The sequence below is a fragment of the Chiroxiphia lanceolata genome, chromosome 1, assembly GCF_009829145.1.
Source record: "Chiroxiphia lanceolata isolate bChiLan1 chromosome 1, bChiLan1.pri, whole genome shotgun sequence".
NCBI classification, from domain to species: domain Eukaryota; kingdom Metazoa; phylum Chordata; class Aves; order Passeriformes; family Pipridae; genus Chiroxiphia; species Chiroxiphia lanceolata.
In genome coordinates this window covers 136,995,538-137,020,993 of record NC_045637.1, presented here as the reverse complement: position 1 = coordinate 137,020,993, position 25,456 = coordinate 136,995,538, and the positions used below count along the sequence as shown (strand labels likewise).

Below are 25,456 nucleotides of genomic sequence, written 5' to 3'. Positions count from 1 at the left end.
CAAAAATGAGCAGGCTCTGTGTTCCTGCAACTCAACTGCAACAGAAATATCAAGCTGCATTGACACTAAGCTAAGGTATAATTAGCTGAATATTATGTATACAGCATAAAATCTGCAGAATACAATTTACATAGACACAGACTATGCAGATTACATAGACTGTCCAAATGAAATCCATAATCCAGATCAACACCTCCTCTCACAAGAGAAAGGGCTCAGTATCAAACTGACCAAGGCTATTTACAGATAAATGATGGAAAGGAATTTAGAAGTATCTAGTAAAGAGAGAAGAAGGGATTCCAGAAGGGATTGAAAAGTTCATTGCAATTTTTCACTCATATCACCCAGCTATTAGTACAAACATAACCAAGACAGGCTACTCAGTGGATATCTTCTCTAGCAGTTCTACTCAGCAGGAGCAGAACTGATGATAACCTGAATGGTGAAATTAGAAAGATGCAAAGGAGGGGTAATCACTACTGCAGATTTCCAGCTCTAACTTTTTTGTTACAGACCCTATTAGTAAATCAGGCATGAAAGAGCCATCCTTTCAAAATGCACTGGTGCATTTAGTCTGGGCTATAGATATAAAAATTCCACTTTCCTCTGTGAATGGTGCACTTTTAACAGCTTTCTATAAATGCTCGGGCTCCAACTAAATACATTTAAAATTTATCCACTTTACACATTAAAATCTTATGTTAAAATGCCATTCTTCTCTTCTTTTTTCCTAAAAATGAAACTAAGAATAATGGTAGATGTTCTCAAACTAAATTCAACCTAAATTGAACAAATAAAAGTTACTGTAAAACAGTTATTTCTTTCCAAACCAGCCAGTGTTTTTAATTATGTTTAGGTTCCCTGTAATTTTTTTTCCATAGATTTTTTTCCCTCATACAAAATAAGAGAGTTCACAAAAAGTAAGAATAAAACTTACCCCCATTATCTGTTCTCTTTAAAGCACCATCCTTATGAGGGCATAATTCACATCTCTAGGAAAAAAAGCAAAAATAAAATAAAAAAATGGAATGATCATAGAAGCATTGAAAAAGAAACCACACACATCAAAACTGATATCTGACATTAAGGAAGCTACCATTCTTTAAAAGTGAATGGGTGTGTTTCCCCTTAACCTTTATTTGAATATTACTGTTAGTTTGTGACAAATGAAGCTTTCTTCTCTAGATCTTGAAACTATGACATATATTAAAGCTACTTGCAGCTCTAGCTCGAAGATTTTATTCCTGGATTCCATACTCTGGAATTCTGGAGACAAGCCTCCAAAAACTATAGCATGGGGTAGACTTACACGCTGAGAAACTTGGACACAGTCCAAAACCTCCCTACCGTATTTCCTTCTCCTACGATGTCTGTATTGACCAAGGTGTTCAATCACAAAGGTGTGCCATGGACATCATCAGCACATGTGCACACACTGCTGACTGCACAGTCTCTGCTGACTCTCACTCATTCTGAGAGCCTAAAAAACCTCTCATTTTATGCCTCAGAAAAAGGAGGTCAGAAGTTGACTCATCCCTAAAATTCTTCAAGACTGCATGTCTGGAAATAAGCATTTCGACATAACATTCTTCTGACACACTTCAAGATCACAATAGAACAGTCTTTCTGCTACCACTGCCTCCTATCAAGTTCCTAATATCAAGTTTATCTCTAAGTGTCCTAGGGCAGTGTGAACCAATTCCAAACCAGAGATGACAGAAAGGGAACAGGTTTGACACACATACCACTTCAAATGCTCCAAATGACATGCAGAGGAAAATCATTATAGGAGATCCTATACTTGGGAATCACCTTATTGCAAACTTTATGTGTTCCCAGATTAGGGACAACTCAAAGCATACCACCCTAACAAGCTCTTTAAGCAAAGGAAAAATAGTCTGATAATCAGATGCAAACTTACCACCACATCCTCCAAACTGAGAGGGGCACCTGCCATTAGCACAGATTTTCTCCGTGCTCCCTGAACAGTGCTATTCTCCATTACCAGCTAACGAACAAGACAGCAGATATAGGAGCCTATGATGCTACAAGTGCCTCAGAAACAGGTTGTGCAAACTAATGTAAGGAACTAGAAATTCCATTCCTGAAATTCATATAGCTAAAGTACATCTTGATGACTATCTTAACCTGTAGGACTAACTCAACCTGTGAGAAAATTTATATTAGCAGTAAAGAGGCTTTCACAAAAAGTAGAAGAGAAAAAAAATATTTTTGCTCAGTGTATTGGTATAGAGAGCTGCACACAGAAAGAAGAATCTTTAGGACTCTAGCCTTTTGTCTTCTGTTTCACTCATCTGTCCCTTACATTCACTCACTAAAATAAGCAGCAATCTATCAAAAGGTAGCATTAAGTCTATGGTGAAATTAAGATATAAAAGTGGTTGAAAACTTCTGAATCATTCTGTAAGATGCCTGTAGACTGGGAGCATTACATCTTTTTCTTTTTTTTTAAAGTCAAGACACTAAAATGAACTGATCAGTTCATTTTGAACAAAATCCTACATATGCAGTATATATGTAAACTAAGTTGTACCTTAACACTTCAGCTCTCCAAACATTAAATACTAAGTGCTGCAAGACACACAGTAGTAGTAGTTTCATTTCAGTGAATATATCATACACTGAACCAGATTCCTAATGTAAGAAGCCTGGTATATATTCACAGTAACAGTGCATTAAAGTTTGTTCCCACCCCAAAGCTGCAAGCTGGCAGCTTAAAGCCAGTGAGAAGACGATGATATATCTGAGATAAGGGAAGCTGCTAGCATAGTCTACCTTGCCCCACCTCTGCAAGCCTGTGGAAGTCTGACATATACTTTCACTAGCAGCAAAACAAGTTTAGGAGGTTCTCTTCTTCCCTCCACCACTCCCTCAGCTGCTGATACAACTATCTGTATAGGGCTAAACCAGATCAGTGATGTGGAGTGAAATGAACTTTTTAACATTTTTATTTCAGGTTATATCACTGATGCAATTTAAGCATAAACCCACAATCAGTTGCACCAGCAAAACTGAAGACAGGGAGCCACAGCACTGCAGCATTAATAATGAAAAAGTTAGTAAGCTTCTTGAGTAAACTTCACCACAAAATAAATCAAAATTATTCCAGGACACTAAGCTGCAAGGAACTAAACCAGTCCTTTATGCAGAAGAGTTAAACACAGTCCATTCACTCTCATCAGAGCTTAGCTTCACCTGATTTATTTTTGTCTCCTATTGCCAAGAGGACTCAGGTCCGTTAGGCCTTCCCCAATTACTTCTCTGCAGTCCTGGCTGCAATCTGAGAAGATGCAAGACAGAAAACTGCAATGGAGGAGGGAACTTTGACAGCAGGAGAAAACTCCAGTGCAGAGAGTTCTGAAGAGTATCCTACTGGCAGGGAGCAGGATGCTCTCACCCTGCTGGAGATGGACAACTCTGCAGTGACATCTGCACTCTAATGACACAGAGCACTTCTGGTACCATGAATTCTGGGTACAATCTGAGATAAAGTAGCACCCTGGTAAATTAATACACCAGATAGTGATCCCTTCTACTCCCTTCTCTGGTTATGAATCTAAATCCTTCCCAGCCTCCACACTCAGATTCTAATCTGTCACCCACTTCTGCTCTGCCAAATTACAATATACACCAAATAGTAACACCAGTAGCTTTGCCAGGTGGGAACAGCAAACCTCATCCCTTAGCAAATTATCCTTTTATTTTACACTTTATTAATAGTTCTGAAATGGATGGAATAAAGTCTTAACCTTTTTGTCATGTATGTTGATGATGAAACAAGTACATGGAATAATGTGACCATTCATACAGATGGTCTCTAATATTTAAGCACATGGAGCATGGCGGGGCTCTTTTCTCCGGTTGTGTGTTTTGAGTCTTATCTCTAGCAAAGGATTTCTGACACAGATTTATTGTCTGAGCATTCAAAAACACTGTGGGGAACTACTAAACTAGCTGTGGGGGGTGGAGGGGGCGGGTAGCAGGGGCGGACACAACACTCACAAGATACCACAGCATAAATACAGCAAGCTGCTATGACTGATCAACAATTCAGATAAACATCAGCAGGTTAAGCTGTGCAAATGTGAACACTACAGAGGCTGACTGTGATCCAAGAGAATAACCACATCCTTTGGTGTGCTGAAGGGCACTAGTCCCATAGTAAGGAGGTGCAGCAGGTACAGTCAGCTGAAGTAGATCTAAAGAGGAGTGAAAAAGACACAAATACTGGCTGAAGAAACACTGAATGAAGTTGTAGAACATATACATCATCCCTTTCCTTCCTGTCCTTACAGAGTGTAACATGGACATCTCATTTTTGCAGCTCTTTGGTGGAAGAGCCTAGTTCATGGATCTAGCTTCTGTTCAAGCAGAACCGGGGTGAACTCTCGGCAGGAATTGCTTTGGAGTATGAGGTCTCCTGTAGAGGACTAAAGTAAAACCACTCTCAAAGCTATGCAGCTGGAACAGTCTGACAGTGCAACTGTCACAACTCACTTCTGAGCTACATAAAAAGCAACTTAATTAAGCAAAGGAAGACTGATCCTATAACCTTGGTGTTCAGGCGAATGGAGACTGCTTGGGCCTGATGAAAAACCCACTGCTTCCTGAGGAGTCCAATCTTTAAAACATCACCCAGCAGAGAACTAAAGTAGCCAGAAGAATGAGAGACCCATGCAAACAGTGAAAGACAAGTTTATTCCCCTGACATTATTAAAAAGTAAAAATAACCAAGAAGAAATAAAGAACGGTAAAAAAAAAAAATGACACAAGGTATCCACTGAAGATATCCATCAAAAAAAGTTCCAAGACTGAAGGTGAAAATCAGAGAAGAATAAGCTAAATAGTTCCAATTTCCTATACTGAATCAGTTACAGTCCAACTTGGCTCCATGCATTGTGGCACAAAGTGTTCTCCCTCCATTTTAAATGAAAATGCCTTTCCATTTTAACTAGGACTAAGAGCTACCTTAACCAGAAGTGGATAACATTAGACAAATCTAATTACTCACATCTTTTTGGTTAACCTCACTCTACCAATTTTTCAATTAGAAAGGCATAGAGAAGCTGATTTAATCCAAGAGACTACCTTATTCATATTGAATGAAGAACAAAAGGCACGTGGCAGATAGGAAAGACAGAGACAGGAACAAGACTATACAAGTAGGAGAGAAGAAAGCAAATAATAATAGGAATATAACATTGTTCTTCCCCCAGGGTTCTGTAAATTTGGAGCACATTCATAAAGCATCATCTGCAGACATCCATTATATGCTGTCTCTTGTTATAAGAAAACAAAGGTCAAAAAATTCTTGTGCAAGTAATTTACTGGATTCAGTCCAAGCTAGGCCAATGGAACCAGTCACCTAAATAATGACTGTCAACCAAGTAAAGTCCTGCAGGACTGAATTCCCAGCATTGCAATGAGGCAATAAAACGTGTCTCTCAATATGACCTGTTAACCTAAATAACTCAAGAAGATCTACAGCAGATTAAACAGACCACAGTTCCTTAAAGTTAGCCTAGAAATCAGGCTGCAGTTCCAGCTGACTTTACTTCAGGCTCTTTAAGGTAACATAATTGAACACTGCTGCCAGAAGAAGATCACTGGCCATCCCCTGCTGTGTACTTCCTTCTGCCTTCCTTGCTCTGGGAAAAGCATTCAATTGACTATATAAAAATCCTAATCAGCAACCTAAAAATAATTTTTTTTTTCAGCCAGATCACTTCTTTGAGCCACCTTTCCATAAGGCCATATGCAAAAATGTCAGACAACAAACATAACAGGAACACAGATAGGGAGGTGGGAAAGGAGATGAAGGATATAACTATCCTGGTTCAAGAGGTGGCATCACCTACACTGGTTATAAATGAAAGTGGAAGTCCAATCAAAGGTCTTATTTTAAATAATAAATAAATAAATTTTAAGAAAACATACACCACACCTGAAACAGATTAATTTAATGTTGGTAGTAATATAGACAGACTTCTCAGGCCCAGATCCAGACATATTTATTAGGTCAATTTTATTTTGATATTTCCCTGATATTCATATATTCCAAGATTTTTAACAGGCATCAGCCATATACACAAACTGTGTAGTTTAGAAGCTTATTTTCCTTGCCAAGGTGTACTGTACCCAGCATGACACACTTCCAGAACAGTTTTTATTCTCCAAAGTACGTTTTGATCACAGAATTACTGTTTCATATTGCTTGACAACAGGAAAAAAAAAAACAAAAAAACAAAACCCCAAACCCCAACAGTATTTAACTGAAACAACTTTAAGATACTGCAATACATGATCCATAAAGTTACAAATAACAAAACAGTTATATAAAATCAGCATCACAGTTCTTGAAACCTGACATAACCTCTTCCAATTCTTTCATCAACAGGAGTTAAAAGTTGTCAGACAAAACATTTTATTCTGCTGCTCCTGTTATTCATTATTTAAACATTAAAATTACTTAAATGTTGCAAATTTTAGTTCACATTTTAGTGAGCTAGAAGACAGAGACGAGGAACAGAATCAAGACCCCATAATCCAGGAGGAAATGGTCAGCGACCTGCTATGCCACTTAGACATCCACAAATCCATGGGGCTGGATGGGATCTACATGAGGTTACTGAGGGAGCTGGCAGAGGAGTTTGCAACTTTCAACCATTTACCAGCAGCCCTGGCTAACCAGGGGGGTCACAGTTGACTGGAGGTTTGCAAATGCGACACCTATCTACAAGAAAGGATGGAAGGAAGATCCAGAAAATTACAGGCCTATCAACCTGACCTCAGTGCTGGGGAGGTCACGAAGCGGATCACCTTGAGTGCCATCACGAGGCATGTGCAGAACAACCAGGGAAATCAAGCCCAGCCAGCATGGGCAGGTCCTGCTTGACCAACCTGATCTCCTTTTGTGACAAGGTGACCCATTCAGTGGGTGAGGAAAAGGCTCTGGATGTGTCTACCTGGACTTTAGCAAAGCCATTGGCACCGTTTCCCACAACATCTCCTGGAGAAACTGGCTGCTCGTGGCTTGGCTGAGTGTGCTCTTCACTGGCTAAAAAGCTGTCTGGATGGCCGGGCCCAGAGCGCTGGTGAATGGAGTTACAGCTGGCACCTGGTCACCGGGGGTGTTCCCCAGGGATCAGTGTTGGGGCCAGTCCTGTTTAACATCTTTATTGATGATCTGGACAAGGGAATCGAGGGCACCCTCAGTCACTTTACAGACACAGTAAGATCAGTGGCAACGTTTGATCTGCTGGTGGGCAAGAAGGCTCAGCAAAGGGATCCGGACAGGCTGGATCGATGGGAAGAGGCCAATGGTAGGAGGTTCAACAAGGTGAAGTGCCAGGTCCTGCCCTTGGGTCACAACAACCCTGTGCAGGGCTACAGGCTGGGGGAAGAGAGGCTGGAAAGCTGCCCAGCAGAAAAGCACCTGGGGATGCTGGTCAACAGCAGCTGAACACGAGCCAGCAGTGCCCAGGGGCCAAGAAGGCCAGTGGCATCCTGGCCTGTATCAGCAATAGTGTGGCCAGCAGGACCAGGACAGTGATTGTCCCTCTGTACTCAGCACTGCTGAGGCTGCATCTCCAGTTCTGTGTTTAGTTTTGAGCCACTCAGTACAAGAAGCACATTGAGGTGCTTGAGTGTGTCCAGAGAAGGGCAACAAAGCTGGTGAAGGGTCTGGAGCACAAGTCTGATGAGGAGCAGCTGAGAGAGCTGGAAGTGTTCAGCCTGGAGAAAAGGAGGATCAGGGCAGACCTTATAGCTTTCTAACACTACGTGAAAGGAGGACAGAGGAAGGTGGGGGTCAGTCTCTTCTCCCAGGTAACAAGTGACAGGACAAGAGGAAACAACCTCAAGTTGCACCAGAGGAGGTTTAGATTTTAGGAAAAACTTCTTCACTGAAAGGGTGGTCAGCCATTGGAACATGCTACCCAGGGAAGTGGCAGTATCACCATCCCCGAAGTGTTCAAAAGACATGTGAATGTGGTACTCGGGGACATCGTTTAGCAGTGAACACAGTGGTGCTGGGTTAACAGTTGGATTCAATGATAGTTTTTTTCCAACCTTAACCATTGTTTAATTCTATGAATCCATCAAATTCTTATGACTTTTTTTAAATTAATCTAGGAGAAAAGAGTCCATTGCCAAGCAGAAGTCCTTTTATTACTTTACTTCTGAATTTGCTTTCAAATACATCTATTTTACAGCACGCCATGCTACTGGGTGTTTCTCTATATATCTAAATGCTCTAACTCAACACACTTCTCCAAAGCACATGGACAGATTTCCAAAGGTAAGCAAAGCAAAGCAGCTGATCAGAGCATTACTTTCTAATCGATGGCTTTCCAACTGGCAGCCCCTGATGCTCTGAACCCTGACTCCCATTTATCAGTAGCTGTAAAAATCTTGCAGCACAACTGACTGTGTCTAGGTATGCATCTCCCAAGTTCTGTGCTACAGCTTCACCTGCCTCTACCAGTATTTCATACCGTTTTATTTCATCCTTGGGTGTTACCAGAAAGAAACATACATACATCTAAAAATCCCAATCCTACAGACTTCGAATATGCTATGTATCTACATATAGTACTTATATAGTACTACTTCAGATAATACCTTAACAATAATAAAATAATACCTTCATAATAATATAATACCTTAATAATATCTTAATACAGGTTTAAAAAATTATTTAGAAGGGTAAAGATCTTGATTTAGGTAGTTATTTTAGTTAATGTAAAACAATTTAATGCTGGCAGACACATACTCATTGCTGTCAAAAACACAAAAGTCCTGGGAAAAGAAAAAGATGTCTAGAAAACAGCTCTAACAGCTCTGGATATGAAGCTTAGTACAAATCATGGCTAGAGTTCAGTTACACCAATGCTGCACATACATCATCCCACCTATTTGAAGCTCTTCATTCACTTTTTTGATGAAAAACTATCTTTTAAGCTCAAAACATTTTTTATTTATTTTCCTTCTTCCCTAAAGGATGTGAAATGAGTATTCAATTTTCTCCAGAGCAAAGAGTTATATTTTTAATTTCCTTTTATACTTTCCACATCCCTCTTACCCTAATGTGTTTTCTTTACTAGGAAAAAAAATTAAAAAATAACACATGTACGTTGCAATGAAAATGCTGAAAATAGGAAAAATTCTGTTTTCCCCCAGTACATCCAGAGAAATTTGGGATAATTTTAGTGATTACTTTGTGTTAGATTCAGGCAAATATGGTATTAACAAGCAATGCAAACATAGCTCTGTCTATAAAGAGATGCCATATTCTAAAGACACTTCAATAAAAGTGTGCTAATTGAAATTAAGAACCAGAGACAACTAGATAATACTTAATAAAAAACCTAACTCAAATTCAGCCAATCAGAGGCTATCTACAATAGAACAAATACTTTAAAGCCTACAAAGGAACAGTTTTTGCAAAATCCAACAACAAAAAGAAAAAGCCACAGATAATTTGCAGAGTGGTGCAAACCAGTACACTGGTGCCAAGACATTTTTATCTGGAAATCTAGATCTTGGTATAAATTCTATCAATAGATGAGAATTCACAGGCAGTTTGCACAAGAACAGATCAGCAACAGGATGTGCACCAGACTGACCATGTCTACATCTGCTGGCAATAACTTACCCCAGCCCTCAGAACACAGTAACATCTCATCCTTCCATTCACTCCTTCAAGCCATCTTCTATGATGCAAAATCACTGCTGCCAACGTACAAAGACTAACCAGAGAAGATCAACCTCTCAGCCCTTGAAGTCTCCAGAAAGTCCAATAAAATGCATAAGCATTCCCAGCAGCTGCTGAAAATTATGGAAACTCTACTCACATCAAACTTAGGCTATCTATTCACACCAAATCTTTTTACTCTGTTATTTTACTGATCTTTTCTTTGGTGGTTTTTTTCCTTAAAATCAGTTAGGTACTCTGAAAATTTCCATAAGAGTTTATTTCTATTTTAACACCCATGCTTTGTAATACTTGGCAGAGTCAGAAGTTCATTTTTCACTTGCTCAATACAGCAAAAAGGATGATTTGCATACCCGTTTTCCAAAAGCTTCTTTAGGAACGATCCAGCCAAAGAAGAAACTGCTGTCTACAAAATCAAATCCACATTTTCTTCAGTTTCTAAACTACAATGGGATAGCAATATACCTTATCAATTGTCTTAACCTGCAGCATCTTAAGACCTTACTTGTAAACTCACAAAACACTCACCTTCCCTATTTTGATCTAAATAGCTCTATAAATGATAGCTTGCAACCATGCAATGATCTGAAGCAGAAGTCAGTGAGTAGCTAACTACAGAATTTTTCAAAGTATCCAAAGAGAAGCAAACAAAAGTTCTAATGATTCCAACCTATGATTCACACCAGACTCCAGCGTTTATAAACCACAGTGAAGAACCAACAGGAATCAAAAGATCATCTGCCACATCCAAGAATCCCCAACTGGCTGACACCACTAATAGAGCAAACGAACGCATGCTGTCAGTTATTCTCTTCCCAAGTGCTATGTTCTGCAACTTGACAACTTAGGAAATTAAGTCATCTCCATCTTCAAATAACCATTTCTTGATGCTGACAAATTTGCCAAATCTCTGCCCCATGTCTATTCAGTCATCTGTCCCAGGAGAAGGAAAGAACTTTTTTTTAAAGCAGACAGTTGACAAGTAAAAGAAAAACAGACTGACTACCTGAAGCATTTTGGGTTTTATACCTGGATAAATTAAAGAGACTCAACCTAGTTCTTTTTATCAAGGCATCAGATAAAAATATATGCAGATTCAGTTAGCTCTGTCAAAAACATCTACTATAGATAATAAATTTGCAGACTATGACAAGAAGATTAGAGGCACTCAACATGCAAATCAGCATTCTTCCAAGACTGTAAGGTGATAGATAAGGCCACACAAAAGAAGAAAAAAAACCCTCCTGATGGCTTCCTGGAAAACCCCAGCATCTGGGGAGACATTCCCAGAATCTCAAAGGATTAAACCAAAGAAAGGAGCGATATGGAGACAACACAGCCCTTTTTTGCAAACATCCTGGTTGCTGGGAACTTAGAAGTGGACCCTTAGGCCTACTTAGGCCTATTTCATCTGTCTATCACCCCAAAATTAGTTTACTGACTATAGCCACTCAAACTGCTTAAGAAAAAGGTACAAAAAGAGAGTGAACATAAGCAAAAATCGGGGAGAAGTTCCATCAACTCTGTGGAGGTAACCAATGGGCTACCTTTTCTTCCTCCACCTTTTCAGGACACCTCGGGGTGAGCGATTGCTTTATACTAATTTTACTTTTGCTCCATAATACTTTAAAATTTTTACTTATTACTTCGTTGTAAGTTGATTTTGTTTTATACTGTAGACTTAAGTTTTTTGTTTTACTTATTCTTTGTAAATTGTCTTACTTATTTGTAAGTTGCTTTTGCTTTAGGGCGTGTGCCTATGCTTTGCATTATTATTATTACTACATAGTTTAAGTGTGTTTTTAGTTAGATCCTATTCCAGACACAACAAACCCCATAAACTGTCACAAATTTGTATTAATAAACGTGTTACTTAGTGAACTGTTAGAGTGAGTCCATTTTTAGGGTGCTGACCCTTTCGTCAATGGCAAAATAACTCATAGGAGAAACCTGCTGAGGGGTTTTTATACTGCTTTTTATAAAAGGACTGCAGACATTTATAAAATGTCCTGTCTGCCTCAGCGAACCTGTTAATCAAAGGGTGTCATTAGGTGAGATGCTAACAGACTGTTTTGGACATTAAAAGGCTTTGATCTCCTGGGGGTGGGACACTGATAGACAAAAAGTTAATTAATACAGGTTGGACAGAAAATTCTTCTTTTCTGCCCCTTTTAACGTGACACGAGATCATCACACATACTACAGGTGACATTTAATCATACTTTTACTTAATATATGAAAGATAACTAGAAGAGAGAGAACGTTGAGTACAGTGTAACATGGTGATGACACACAGCTTGTATCATGATCTGGCTACTCCAACTTCAGAAGTCCAAAACCATAAATCTCCCATACATATTAAAGACTAGTTAGCCCTGCTAGATGTTGCAAGAATCCAGGATATAAACATACACAAACTTTTTAAGATTCTCACATTGGTCTTTAGTGGAAAGCACCATGGGGGCTATGAGAAATGCCTGTCACATTTGGAAGCATTTCCAACTAGACATCCAAGGTTTTTTTACCGGCCTGAAAGTATGCTACTGACCCAATTCAATCTACATTAAGAAAATACTGTATGTAATAGTTCACTTCAGTGTTCTTCTGCAACATACCACAGTTTTATCCTAAAGATTCCTAGCATGCATTTTAAGTAAGGTTTCTCACAGCTGAGAAATTGTTTACTTTAGAGACTACTTCTCCCGGTGAATACAATGGAACAAACAGTCATAAAACATTTCCACATAAGAATTAAGCAATTGTTAGCGAAAATGTTTTGCTCTGGTCTCCCTTCAGTTAGTAATTTTGCCACAGAATCTTTAGACCATTTACTAAAGTACCTGCTGTATTGACATCTATGTTAAAATATTTTTGATCAAGTAGTACTTGAGTGATGGAACACTGCTTTAAAGCCTGAATACTCTATGTATCCCTAATTAGCATAATGTAATTATAAATTACTGCACAAATTACATGTACATTTAGGTAAACTGTAGCTAATCAAAACTCGAAAAAAAAAAGGTAGTAGACTTTGTGCTGTAATGAAGTGCTTCAAGTAAGTTTACGAACTCAGCTGTGTATTTAGAAACCAAGTAACAAATATGCACACAAGAAGGGAAAAATGCAGCATGCTCAAAAAAACTTCATGAAGGAAGTACAATCAGAAATGGCTTTAATACTCCCACTGTGATATGCAGGGGAAAGTACACAGAAACTATACTGCACTTCTGCAGCACCTTCTGCACTTCTTGTACTCCTAACCTTAATGACCAGACACTATGCAACGCTAAGCAAGTCTGTCACCTTTTGAATTGCAGTACAGTAAGGTTATGGGTCTGTATTCACTACATACACCAACAAATACTGCACAGGAAAAAGTATTTTCTTGTACTTATGCAAAGCAACAACACTCACCTACTATGTCATGGACCAGTAACACACATCACTCAATCAACAGTATTTCAAGATATGAATTTTCACCTTCACCCCAATCAGAACAACACACATTCTCCACAATCATTCTGCTTTTCTCTCTCTAACTCTGTTTTTCTCTCTCTAGCTCTGTTCAGTCCAAATTTTGCCCACTACCTCTCTCAATTACTATCCTTATCTTGACTTTCTCATGCCCCATGTGTGGTACCAAGACAGTCTGTAGTGAGTTGATCCTGGCTGGATGCCAAGTGCCCATCAAAGTGCTCTGTTACTCCCCTCCTCAGCTGGACAGAGGAGAGAAACTGAACAAAAGGCTCTTGGGTCAACATAAGGACAGGGAGAGAGATCACTCACCAGTTACAGTTATGGGTAAAGCAGACTCAACTTGGGAAAAAATTACCAATCAAATCAAATTTTATTACCAATCAAATCAGAGTAGGGTAATGAGAAAATAAAAACTAAATCTTAAAACACCTTTTCCCTACCCTTCACTTCTTCCCAGGCTCAACTTCAATCCCCATTTCACCACCTAGCCCCCCCCCCCCACCACACAGGGGGATGGGTAATGGCAACTGTGATCAGTTCATCACACGCTGCTGTCCCTTCCTCCTCAGAAGAACTCCTCACACTCTTCCCCTGCTCCAGCGTGGGGTTCCTCCCACAGGAGACATTCCTCCACCAACTTCTCCAACATTAGTCCTTCCCATGGACTGCAGTTCACAAACTGCTCCAGCATGAGCCCCTCCAACGGGAAGCAGTCCCATAGGAAGACTGCGCCAGTATGAAATCCCCACAGGGTCGCAAGTCCTGCCAGCAAACCTCCTCCAGCACGGGCCTCTCCACATGGGTCCACAATTCCTGCCAGAAGCCTGTTCCACTCCAGGCTTCCCATGCCTTCTTCACACACATCTACCTGTTCTAGTGTGGGGTCCTCCACGGGCTGCAGGTGGATCTCTGCTCTGCTGTTGGCCTCCATGGACCACAGGGGAATCTCAGCCTGCGTTACCAGAGTCTTCACCACTGGCTGCAGGGGAATCTCAGCTCTGGCACCTGAAGCACCTCCTCCCTTCCCCTCCTTCTCCACTGACCTTGGTGTCTGCAGAGTTGTTTCTCTCACATATTCTGACTCCTCTCTCTGGCTGCAGTTTCTGTTGCTGAGGGGTTTTTTATCTGTTGTTAAATGTGTTATCTCAGAGGCACTGCCACAGTTGCTGACTGGCTCGGCCTTGGCCAGCAGCGGGTCCGTCCTGCAGCCGATCAGCTTTGGCTCTGTCAGACACGGGAAGCTTCTGCAGCTTCTCAGAGAAATCACTCCTGTAGCCCCCTCGCTAACAAAATTTTGTCATACAAACCCAATACAACATGTTCTGCATAAGTACCTTTAGCAGACGTTTTATTCAAGATATCCAGCTACAAACTAACATTCACTGCCTTCTAGACTGCACAGTCATTCATAAAAGGTAAAACTGTGTTTCTGTAAAAGCCATACAAATAACAAAAGCACAACAATCAATTTTTCTATTGCACACTCAAAACTAAAGCAATTTTTTCACTAATATTTGTTACAGTATTCTCAAAAGTAGGTACAGTAATATTCTTATATAAAGTGTCCTTCACGAAAAATTATGGACACATCAAAGAAACATTCATTTCAAAATTTCTTGAAGAATTATTTCAAGAGATATCTTCAAAAAGACTGCATAGTATACTAGTTCTTATTGGTGGACAGTATTTAAAATTGAAGAAAAAAAAAAGAAAACAGCAAGTTTTCTTCTAAAAGTTTAGTTCACCTGTACTGTGACCATATTTATCAGCGCTCATTCTGGTTTACAGATACAGGTGTAATAACCGCAGAGATCCCACTCCCCTCCAGGCAGCCTGTTGAGCCAGAGTTGGCAGAGCTCTGATCACAAACCTGTCTCCATACTGAAAGGCTACATTGCTAGTTCCTCCTTTTTTGTTTCTTTCTGTTTAGGCAAAAGGCAGGTAATACTACACCTATGGTTGTTTTATACTAGATAATGTTGGGGGGTGAGGTGTTAAACTATGGATATATCAAACAACTCTTATGAGCAACTCCACAAAAAAGAATTTGTGGATGCCTGTGATGAAAGATTTTCTTAAAAAGGAAGATTTGGAGAGAGCTACAACCGTTGTTATATTAATGATTTTTTTTTTAAAAATTAAAACTCAAGCATTCAGAATGTGGGTCATCTGTGCAGCAGATGCAGGAACAGCTCAGGTCTGGCAGGACAACAAGCAGGAACTTATCGCTATGAGCACACAATGTTCGTGAACTGGGTGTGGAGGTAAACAGCATAAGCTGCATTTCTACTGCCCTGAATCCTTCAGTAGTAAGTACTGTATGATCTAAACTTATTCTGTAATGACAGTCTTTCTGTCTCCACACCAAGTTCCAAGAAACACATGTGCAAGCACAGAGACTGCAGTTATGCCAGACTGTGCTGAGATCCAGATGGATACTATCTCAAGCCTTATGTGGCTAGCTCCACAGGGAGTCACAGCCCCCTCATTCCCCAGGACTAAAATCCAGGTGGCTTATTAGACAAGCTGTAGTGTCACACAAATGTGCTGACTCAGTTCTAGGCCAGGACTGCATTCAACTTCATAACCCACTTCATCAAAAACAAAAGAAAAACCCCACAAAAAACCCAACACAGAAGTGTCAAGCGAAAATCATTGTGTTTATGACATTAGAGTAACAGTAATTCACCTGCAATGTAAGCAGTCTCACCTCACACGTATCACCTGAGCTCCTCACACGTAGTATCTGAGCTGCGCTTTGAGGTAGTAAAACTTCCCGGAATTCGTAACTCTGAAGTTCAGTACTGAGATCTCCTGATGTCTCTGAAACAAGCTGGATTCACAAGCAACACATCTACACACAGCTAAAAAGCCTGACCAAGCTAATCTTACAAACATTGAACACCTCTGTGCTGCCTGGTATGTTTATCACATGGATTACTGCAGCTCCTTCATGATGAGTATGAACAGTGGTAGCTTGTAGTAAACCATAAACACATGGTCTATTTATACGCCAGATCATCAAGGAAGACGTCTGACATATAACAGGATTATGGTGAAAAAAGATCTTTTTGAACAACAGTTGTGCTACAATTCCTAAGCTTAGTTTCTCAAGTCTCTCTCTGGATGCCAGAATTATCGGCCCTCAGACAAGACAGATGCACTGGACCATTTCTCAAACCAGGACCCAAAGTTCCTTACCTACTACTCCATATAGACCCTCACATAGACCCCAATACTACCTTTTCCTACATCAGTGTGTATCTGCCCTGGGTTTTGACTCAGAAGTTCAGGTACATCTGAAGACACTACAAGGGCCCACTATCCAGGGTAATAAGAGCTGCTGCTGACACAAAGCTGGGAGCAGTTCCAGCCATCTTGCAGAGATTCACATTCCAAGCTCAGCACAGGTCAGCTACGATAAATTAGCTGATTTAGAGAAAACTAAGACTTTTCAAGCAATAGCTAAAAACTTATACAATCATCTCAATATGTCCATTATCCAAACAGTTCAGGTTTACGAAAAATCAGTGATTCCCTCAAACACAGAAAAACATGATCCTGCTGGAGCCAAAACTCAGTACGACTTGACCAGCACAGAACAGCACTTTCCAACTAGTGACTGACCATTCAAAACTCAACATGTTGGCTAAAAACGCAGAAGTCAACCAGCCAGGAGGCTTGTGTGTCAAAAAAAAAAAAAATCAGCCACCACTTTTACCCACACCCATATGTACCAGCTTAGCAGCAGCACACAGAAGAAAGGGAACATGGTACATATGAGTGTATAATGGTTGAAAGTACATGGGAAGCCAATTGCCCTAATCTGCAGCTAAGTGAACTTCTCTGGGGACCCACCAGCTTGGGTTGTCTGCTCCCAAGTTAGTCTAGATCTTTCCATTGTTAAAGCAAGCCTAACTTAAGTGTGAGCAATTATTCACAGTTTCTTATCAGAAAGAATTTATTTGCCCAGTAACTGCAGCTTTACAAAATTTAAAAAAAAAAAAATATCAAGAAACAAAAACCACACACCCCAAAAACACACAACATAGACAGCATCAGCATGGAACAATATGCCTTAGTTGCAAGACTGAGATCTTTTTAAGATTAAAAATAAGCAGAAGCACACTAAAAGTAATGTGATTAATTTCATTCCGGTTTTGTTTAGAAACAAAAACACCAAGAGGAAAACTAAGCATCAGTCTTACACAGTGATGATAAGCATGTTTAACTTTTGTAAGCAAATGCACTAAAACTTCTGTGTCTAACAAACTGGTTACAGTAAAGTTCCAAATTCCATACTGAAGTCAGGGCTTCAGTTTAGTTTCTGAATGTTAAGATCTTCTCCAAGATGCATCTCAAATACAGCCACCATGTTTCTAACTAGCATGCTAAAACTTCAGCTGTTATTAATCTATTATACCTCACATGCAATTAGTTTGACCTGAGAACCACTTAAATTTACACTACATTACAAATGGGATTTTATTGTTTTTTCAAAACAAAATCAGTAATCAACCTGTTGAACTAAACAGACCCTGTTCAGTTGAAACAAGAGCAGAATATACCAGGCAGAGAATTCAGTTAAGTACAAGCAATATCTCTATCAAAGCAATTCTCATTGGTAAACTCAAGAAATTATCAGAATGCAGTCAGACATCGTTTACTGTAGAACTCTGTACAGTTCTCCTTCATTCCTTGTGCCACAAGAAGCCAGGAGTAACTATATCCCAAATGCTGATGAGGATTCCCTATCATGCACCTGAAAAATCCTCTTTATAGCCACCAGCTCTCTTTCCCCCCCCTTTATATTTTTAACTTTGCCATTAACCTGTACATATCAAACTCAGCAACATTAAAATATGCTACTCTTAAAACTTTACACTGCTGAGGGTCTTCCCAGGAAAAGACAGAAACAGCCTTTCTTTAGAAAGGGTTTTCTTTTCTGTTGACAAATATTGGAAGAGCACATAGAAATCAACCTCCTCCTTTCTCCCACCAAAAGGTCTGCTTTGCAAGAAGTAACAAAGTCTCAGTTACCAGGGCATTATGAAAACATTAGTGGCAAGTTGGGAAAAAGAAGAAGGAGATTCTTTAGAGCTGTGCCAAAAATTCATACAACATTAAATCTTCCCACCATTTTTATAGTACTTTATATTAGAAAAGGAAATAGGTACAGCAAGCAGCTCGTGTAAACACTCCAACAGACAGTAACTGAAAATTCGGTGTCTGACTCTTCATTTGTTTTTAGATATGAAAAGTCAGAAACAGTTTACACACTGCCCTAAGATGCCACAACACCTTCTCAACCAATTAAACTTTTTTTCAGAGGCAAAGGAACAGCTTAGTCTTTCCAAATACTCTCATTTCTCTCACTTTATCTTTTGCTGGAAGAGAAACTAAAAAGTGACAATTAGGGAGAAATGTGATTCCCCTTCTTTAAAAATGCCTGATATCATGCAGTTTGATCTAACAACATACAAGTCTGACCAAAACAAAACCTCATCTAATCAAAGTTAAAAAAAGAAAAAAGCCTTATCTGAATTTTCAGTATCTATCATAAAAAAATTTAAAAAACAGAGAAAGAAAATGCTTCTTCAATTGTAAGTACCATATTCCAAGTAAGCATTAGATTTTGAAATTAACAACACTACTTATTGGTCAGGTGCTCCTAAACTGAAGCTTTCAACTGGTAATCTAAAGCTGCTGTAAAAGAAAATTAGACAGAGATTTTATTTCCTTCCTGTACCTAACTATGTAAGTGCTAAACTGATAAAATTAGCCAAAACCTACACCACAGACAAAACCAAAATCCTTTAAATGGTTGGAAAACAAAACAAAACAAAAAAACCCCCACCACCTAAAAAACAAAAAACCACACAGACCCTGAAACTGTCAGAACATTTAAGAGACAGTTATGTATTTCCACTTAAAAATAAGAAGAAAATCGGTCTTTCTGAACAGCATCTAGATGGAATTACAATAGAAAGCTAAGCTCTTTTCTACTATTACTGTAACACTTGGGTAAATATTATCCACACAAGCATTATAACCAGCATTACTTAATAAACAAAACACATACCACTCTAGCTGCTCTTTCCTGAGATTCACACTTCCTGCAAAACCATGGTCCAGTGGGTACTTGAACAATTCCATAGCAAGCTGTTTTGAACAAGACAAAATATTTCAGCAAACATAAGCAGCACTACAATACTACTAATATGAATGATATAAAAAAAGCTTAGTATACTTGATCTCACATCATTTTAATTGTCAAGAAAGCCAAATTGACATCTACACATTGCACTTGAAATCCTATCACAATGGGACTAGAAATGAAGTACAAAAAGCTTCCACTTAAAAAAATTATGCAGAATTTGTTGAATTAATAAAAAAACCCAAACCATTAGCTTGAAAAGTAATATATTCATTCAAAAGCAGCAATGTTTCACATGTGATTTGTTTTGCTATTTATTTACCTGTAAAACAGGTGAGACACTTTACTTTAAATGATGGATACTCGTTATTGTGAGGTCTTTTTTAAGAGAAAACTAAAAGCAAATAACAAATCTGAGTTTTTGATAAGACATTCATTCATACACTTACTTACTATCCAGTTCTCTTACTCATTATAAGTAAAATAACTGGTCTTGAGCAGGAAATCCATAATAAACTGAAAAAAGATACAAAGTTTGCTGGTTTTCCCCTGCAAATTCACACAGAGCTGCAAATACAAACTTAACTGAGCATCAGGGCTAAGATTAGTCGCAACTACAACCAGGCTACAACATAAATCCTTAGGAAAGAATTTGACACAACCAGATTTATCTGCAAGACTGTCATCTGTATTTTCATAGTATATAAAAGCGACCCCAGGAGTTTGGTAAGAAATTCCACAGAAAAAGAGTTTAGCAATTTGACCATATTGTTTATGTTTGAAATGCACACATCAAGCAACTTTAAGAATGTCTGAGGGAATTAAAATACAAGAACACTAGTGCTGTATATTCTAATATTGGTATGGGCATAACAAATAACAAAAAAATCAAAAACCCAAACATTTTCCTCAAAAAGACAATCCTGAAATGATGTCAGACTCAATTCCCAACAATCCTGTTACTTAAATACAAAAATCTGGTTTAAGTGTGTGAGTAGAAAAAAAATATGTATGATAAATTAATAGTTAGGAAGAACACTGAGATTAAATTAGTAACTTCTAGTGTATATACAAAAATATTATTGGTTTTGTGCTAGCTTGAAGAAGACAAAATAGTAATGCAACAGTAGTATAAATACACCTTTCCTTCTATGAAGGAAAGCTAATGAAATAATTTCCTATTATATACATACATGTAGTCATATTAAGATCATTGTCAAGTTTTCACATACTGTATCCAAGTACTGACAGGACAAACTATTCTGACAATCCCTTTCTACTGTACATTAAAGTTCTTTAACGTAAGAAAAAAACCCCTTGTTTTCCTTGCATCTATATTAACCCCAGATGGGGGGACTCTGAATTCCTCTTCAGAAATTAAAAGGGAGACTTTAAATGTGCAGTCACACATTAATGTTAGCAAGTGACAGCGCAGAGTAAGAAACAACTATGGAATGCAACTCAGAGACAGGGCTGGCAAGTAGACACAGAGGAAGCACTAGCTGGGCAAAGACCAAAGTTGAAGTGCTTTTATATCTGTAAAAGTAACAGAATACATCTAGAGCCTAGAAGAGTCCATCACTGGTTTGTGCTCTGAGATACTGTGATACTATGATACTGTTCACAGAGTTCCAGGGCTTCCTTTGGTTTATAGTTCCACTACTATGCAAAGCTTTGTTAGACACATGAAGCGATTCTGTCCTCCACAATTTGCCAGTGACTTAACACTTGAAGTTTTCTCTGAACTAAAAATAATTATAATAACAAAAAAAAAGCAGTTAATAAAGGCTCATGGGTAATACTGCTGTCTGCACTTGAAATACAGACTATCAGCTTTAACCACGAAGACACTAAGTTTACTACAGAAAGGCCACAAAAAGAGCAGATATACTTCCCCCACCACCTTCATTCATGGGACATGTAATGTAAAGTATCCCAAATGTAAAGCATCAATGATACAGTAAACCAAGACATGGAGCTCTTCTTAAGATCTCTACAACAGCATCTGGATTTAGAGGAAGCAGTACTCTGCACACTTCTTGACGGATTCAAATTCAGATTTGGATATGACTTTAAAAAAAAAAAAGTTCATATTCTTGTACCAAATCTACTGAAGTGTGTCTCTCTATTTTGGTAATACCTCCTATAACTGACCTTTGTTCCCACTATTTCAGTTCCAAGTGTTCCCACCAATCAGGTCCGTCACTGAAGATATTAGCAAGGCTCTAGATACAAATGAAGATGCCCAAGATAATGCAAAAGTAACAGCTGTTTCGAGCGTGGCTTCTAAAAGTATTCATGTTTTAGTGTTCTTCATGACTCTAAGATTCCACAAGAGCAGAGTTAACTTACCAGTTAACATTACTCAGCTCTTAAGACAACAGAAAACCAATTCAAAACCAGATTAATTTCACAGATCCTGTCAGCTCCCTTCTATGTTCAATCCAACATTAACAGGAGTAACCAAATTCTTCTGCAGATCTCCTTAAATTTCTCACTATCTGTCAGCTTACAGAGAAGCATATACTTGAAACAACCAGTTACTATATCATCTTCAGAACAATTTAAGACCTGAAACAACCAGTTACTATATTAGATCATCTTCAGCACAATTTAAGACCAAGCACGAGACACTCATTAGTAGCATTTTCACACATACTAGGCATTCAGACTAATGAATTGGATTTAGGATTTTCTGTCTCCTCCAATTTGTTCACCACCTATGAGTAGCCAAAGAGCCAGTCTCTGAGTTCACATGACAGCTTAGAAGTCGGTATAGAAAAACTACCATCTCATTCCTTATTTCTGATACCATAAAGTAAAAACCATGATGACTTCCTTTCTTACAATATAAGCAGCAGAATCCAGCCTCTTCTGCTCTCACACGAAGGGTCAACCCACTGACAGAAACAAAACAATCACACAGAGGGAACATGCCAGCTCCTGAGCTGAGCTGGAAACCAACCAACGAGCCTCCACTAAGCCAAACAAATCCAGCATCAGCTATTCCGACTAGCACCCTCCCCCTGCAGAACCACAACAGGAAGTCTCTTCATCTACCAGGAAACATCAGCCAAATGACATTCAAGGAAAGGCAGGCAGAGGTAGAAATCACATGACAGCTAAGTCTTTCCTACGCCCGCTTCTCTTCCAATCCTAAACCCTCCTCGTGTACTGGCTGCCCCTCAAATAAATTTTTCAAACTTGGGAAAGGCAGGGACAACAGGGATCGAGTACAGGAAGAAAGAAATACAGCAATAATTGCCAGAACAGAGAACAGTAACAAATTCTGCAAAGAGAAAAAGGAAGTTTAGATAGTCTTTGGAAGGTTGCAGCTGGCGTTAACGGGGTGCAAAGGCAGACTGGGAAGCATGGACACAGAAACGGTACAAGTGGAAGAGAGAAAAAAAATTGGAAAAGCGGGTTCTTCCTTTCTCACAGCCACAATATAGGAAGTCATAATAGAGTAAGCCTCATGTGAGGGAAAAGACAAGCAGACTGGAAGGACAGGGGATGACAGGACAGGTCAGACCTGAAAGCACGTGGCCTTGGAAACAGGGAAACAGGTTTCATTGGTAATGAGAAGGAGCTGGGAGGTGATGCCGGCATCAGAGGGGGGAGGGAAAAATGGGGAAAAAACGGCCGGGGGGGGGAGGGGGAGGTGAAGCAGGGCCAAGGGAAGACCGAGAAGGAAGCGGCGAGGCCGGGGCGGGAGCGCTGCCCTCGCCTGCCCGCTCACCTTGATGCACTGCGACATTGCAGCCGTGCCCGTCGCAGTAGACGAGCGGGTTCTCGGCCCAGCCCCGCTCGTCGGAGCACACGCAGCAGCCGCCGATCATCTCCTTCATGCTACTGGAGAACTCGCCCTCCAGTGACACCGGCAGCAGCAGCGGCTCGCTGGAGACCATCTAAGGGTTAAAAACACCGTCGTCAACACCGCGCACGCCACACGCGCCTCGCCCTCCGCCTGCCCCCTCCCCCGGCGGGGTCTCCCCTCAGTCACTCAGCCGGCGCCGCCGCCACCACCGCCGCGGCAACGCTTCGGGGCCCATGACCGCCGGCTGAGCGCCTCGTCTCGCCCCCGCCCGACCAACCGGCCAGGCTGTGTCGGCCGGGCCGCGGTGGCGGCGGCTCCTGAGGCGGACGCGGCTCCGCGGGCGTGCACGGCGGCGGCGGCGCGCAGGCGCAGTGCGCGCGCGCCCGCGGGGCGGGCGGGCAGGCCTCGGCCCGGGGCCTCCTCGCGAGGGTTCGCGCGCTGCCCGCGGAGCGTGAGCGCCGCCGCGCCGGCCCGGGCGCGCGCCCCGCCGCGCACACCCCCCGCCGAGAGAGCGTGCGCGGGTGCGCGCGCGGCGCCCCGCCGGCGGCGCGCGCCCGCCCTTCGCTGCGCCTCGCCCGCGCGCACCTGACGGCCCCGCGCGCGCACCCACCTCGGCGCGCGGCCACGGCCCGTCCCCCGCGCGGGACATGGCGGGGCCCGCCCGGCCCCTCCGCCCGCCCCGCTCCGCGTCCCGCCCGGCCCAGCGACACCGGGCTGGCCGCGGCCCCCCTCACTACCCTCCCCTCCCCTCGGCGTGGGGGGGCGGGGAGGCCGCGGACATGCGCCCCGCTCCCACCCGCGATGTCACTCTGCTCATGCCCCCTTCAGGAAGGCTGGAGGACTCGCCCCATTCCCGCCCCCTTCCCACCCTCCCATCCCCCCCGAAATCGTTTTTACTATCTTGTTTATTTTCCCCCTGATGTGACTGCAGGAGTAATGCATTCCCCCTCCCAACTTTTATTATCCTGTTTATATCCCCTCGGCGTGCCTGCAGGACTAATGCGTTCTCGCCGTTACGCCACTTGCCCGCCCTCACCGCAACTTTTACTGTTTTGTTTATTTTCCCGGCGATGGGGCTGCACAGCTAATGCATTATTAATCCCGCGCTTTCCTCTCCCCCAAAACTCCTGGCGTGGATGCAGCGCTGCCCGGCTATTCCTGCCACAGCAGCCAAAGTGATGCTGAACAGGAGATGTGACAAACACAGAAATCAGGGAGTCCGCAGACACAAAACCAAACGTGTCCTCAACACAGCTGCTCTGGGCGTTTGGGGTTTCTTTTTAGTGAAACAATTCTGTAATTCTGTTGTCTCTCTTAATTAGAAGAGGAGGGAAAGAAGAAAAAAAACCGAGAGGAGAGAGCTGAGGTGGTCAGCAGAGAGGAAAATCTCAGACTATTGAATTCACCATTGTAAGCAGGTACGCCTATGGCAGAAGGAACTAATTGTGGTGATTGTTAGAAGCACAGAGAAATTAAATGCAGCCTTGCAAAATTCTGCTCACTCACTTGCCCCAGGCCTAGCATTTATTTATTTATTTGTTTGTTTATTTGCATTGGACAAGGAAGATATCATTGATTCATGTTCATTATCACGCTAAAAGACGGAGAAGCAGAATTTGTGCGTGGACTGTATTTTTCATGATAATCTCGCAAGGGCAGCTCAGCTGGTATCCCTACAAATCACTACTGAATTATATACATTCCTGGACACATCACTACCTACACCGATACATATCCAGGTTATATTTTATACATTGTTAACTAATAAAACATCTGCACTTGTGTACGGGAGTATCAGGAACTGCTACGTGGAAGCTACATGGAAGGCAGAGGTGGGATGTGTACAACTCTACCCCCTACAGACATTTGACTCTGCAGTTTGGAAGCAGGATATCTTAGGTCAAGCTCTTTTCTCTCCTTGAAAGTTTTAAGTGAAATTATTTTGATAGAGAAAGAACGGTGGGCAGGGAAAAAGGAGTCATAGAGGTAGCTTCCTACATGCAGGGCCCAACCAAACATGAGATTAATGCAGCCATGTGGGGCACATTCTAAGCATTTCTCTGTAAATATATGCTCCAAATATCCGTAAGAGTTTAAAAATGTTTAAGACCCGTGTAAAAAATGGAGGGGGAGGAGACTGGAACATACTATCGTTCAGTTTGTGTAAAATCAAAGATTGATCGCCAGAAAAAAAAAAAAAACCCTGCACCAAATGTCCTACCAACACTGAAGAACACAAATTTGAACGTAAAACTATTTATGTTATAAA

The 25,456-nt window shown here is 41.0% G+C and overlaps 1 protein-coding gene across 7 annotated transcripts in view; it reads right to left on the bottom strand.

The window, feature by feature from the left end:
• Positions 1-23,815, bottom strand: part of MLLT10 (MLLT10 histone lysine methyltransferase DOT1L cofactor) — a 125,392-nt gene extending 101,577 nt beyond the window's left edge. For 3 of the 7 annotated variants that reach the window (XM_032707845.1, XM_032707814.1, XM_032707835.1), the window contains exons 1-3: positions 23,110-23,452; positions 19,296-19,375; positions 938-992 (exon numbers count right to left, since the gene is read on the bottom strand). In XM_032707845.1, coding sequence (XP_032563736.1) covers positions 938-992; positions 19,296-19,375; positions 23,110-23,278 — 304 coding nt within the window. In that variant the 5' untranslated portion in view covers positions 23,279-23,452. The other 4 variants (XM_032707796.1, XM_032707787.1, XM_032707804.1 and 1 more) reach the window with 4 other exon arrangements.
• Positions 23,816-25,456: the final 1,641 nt, after the last annotated feature.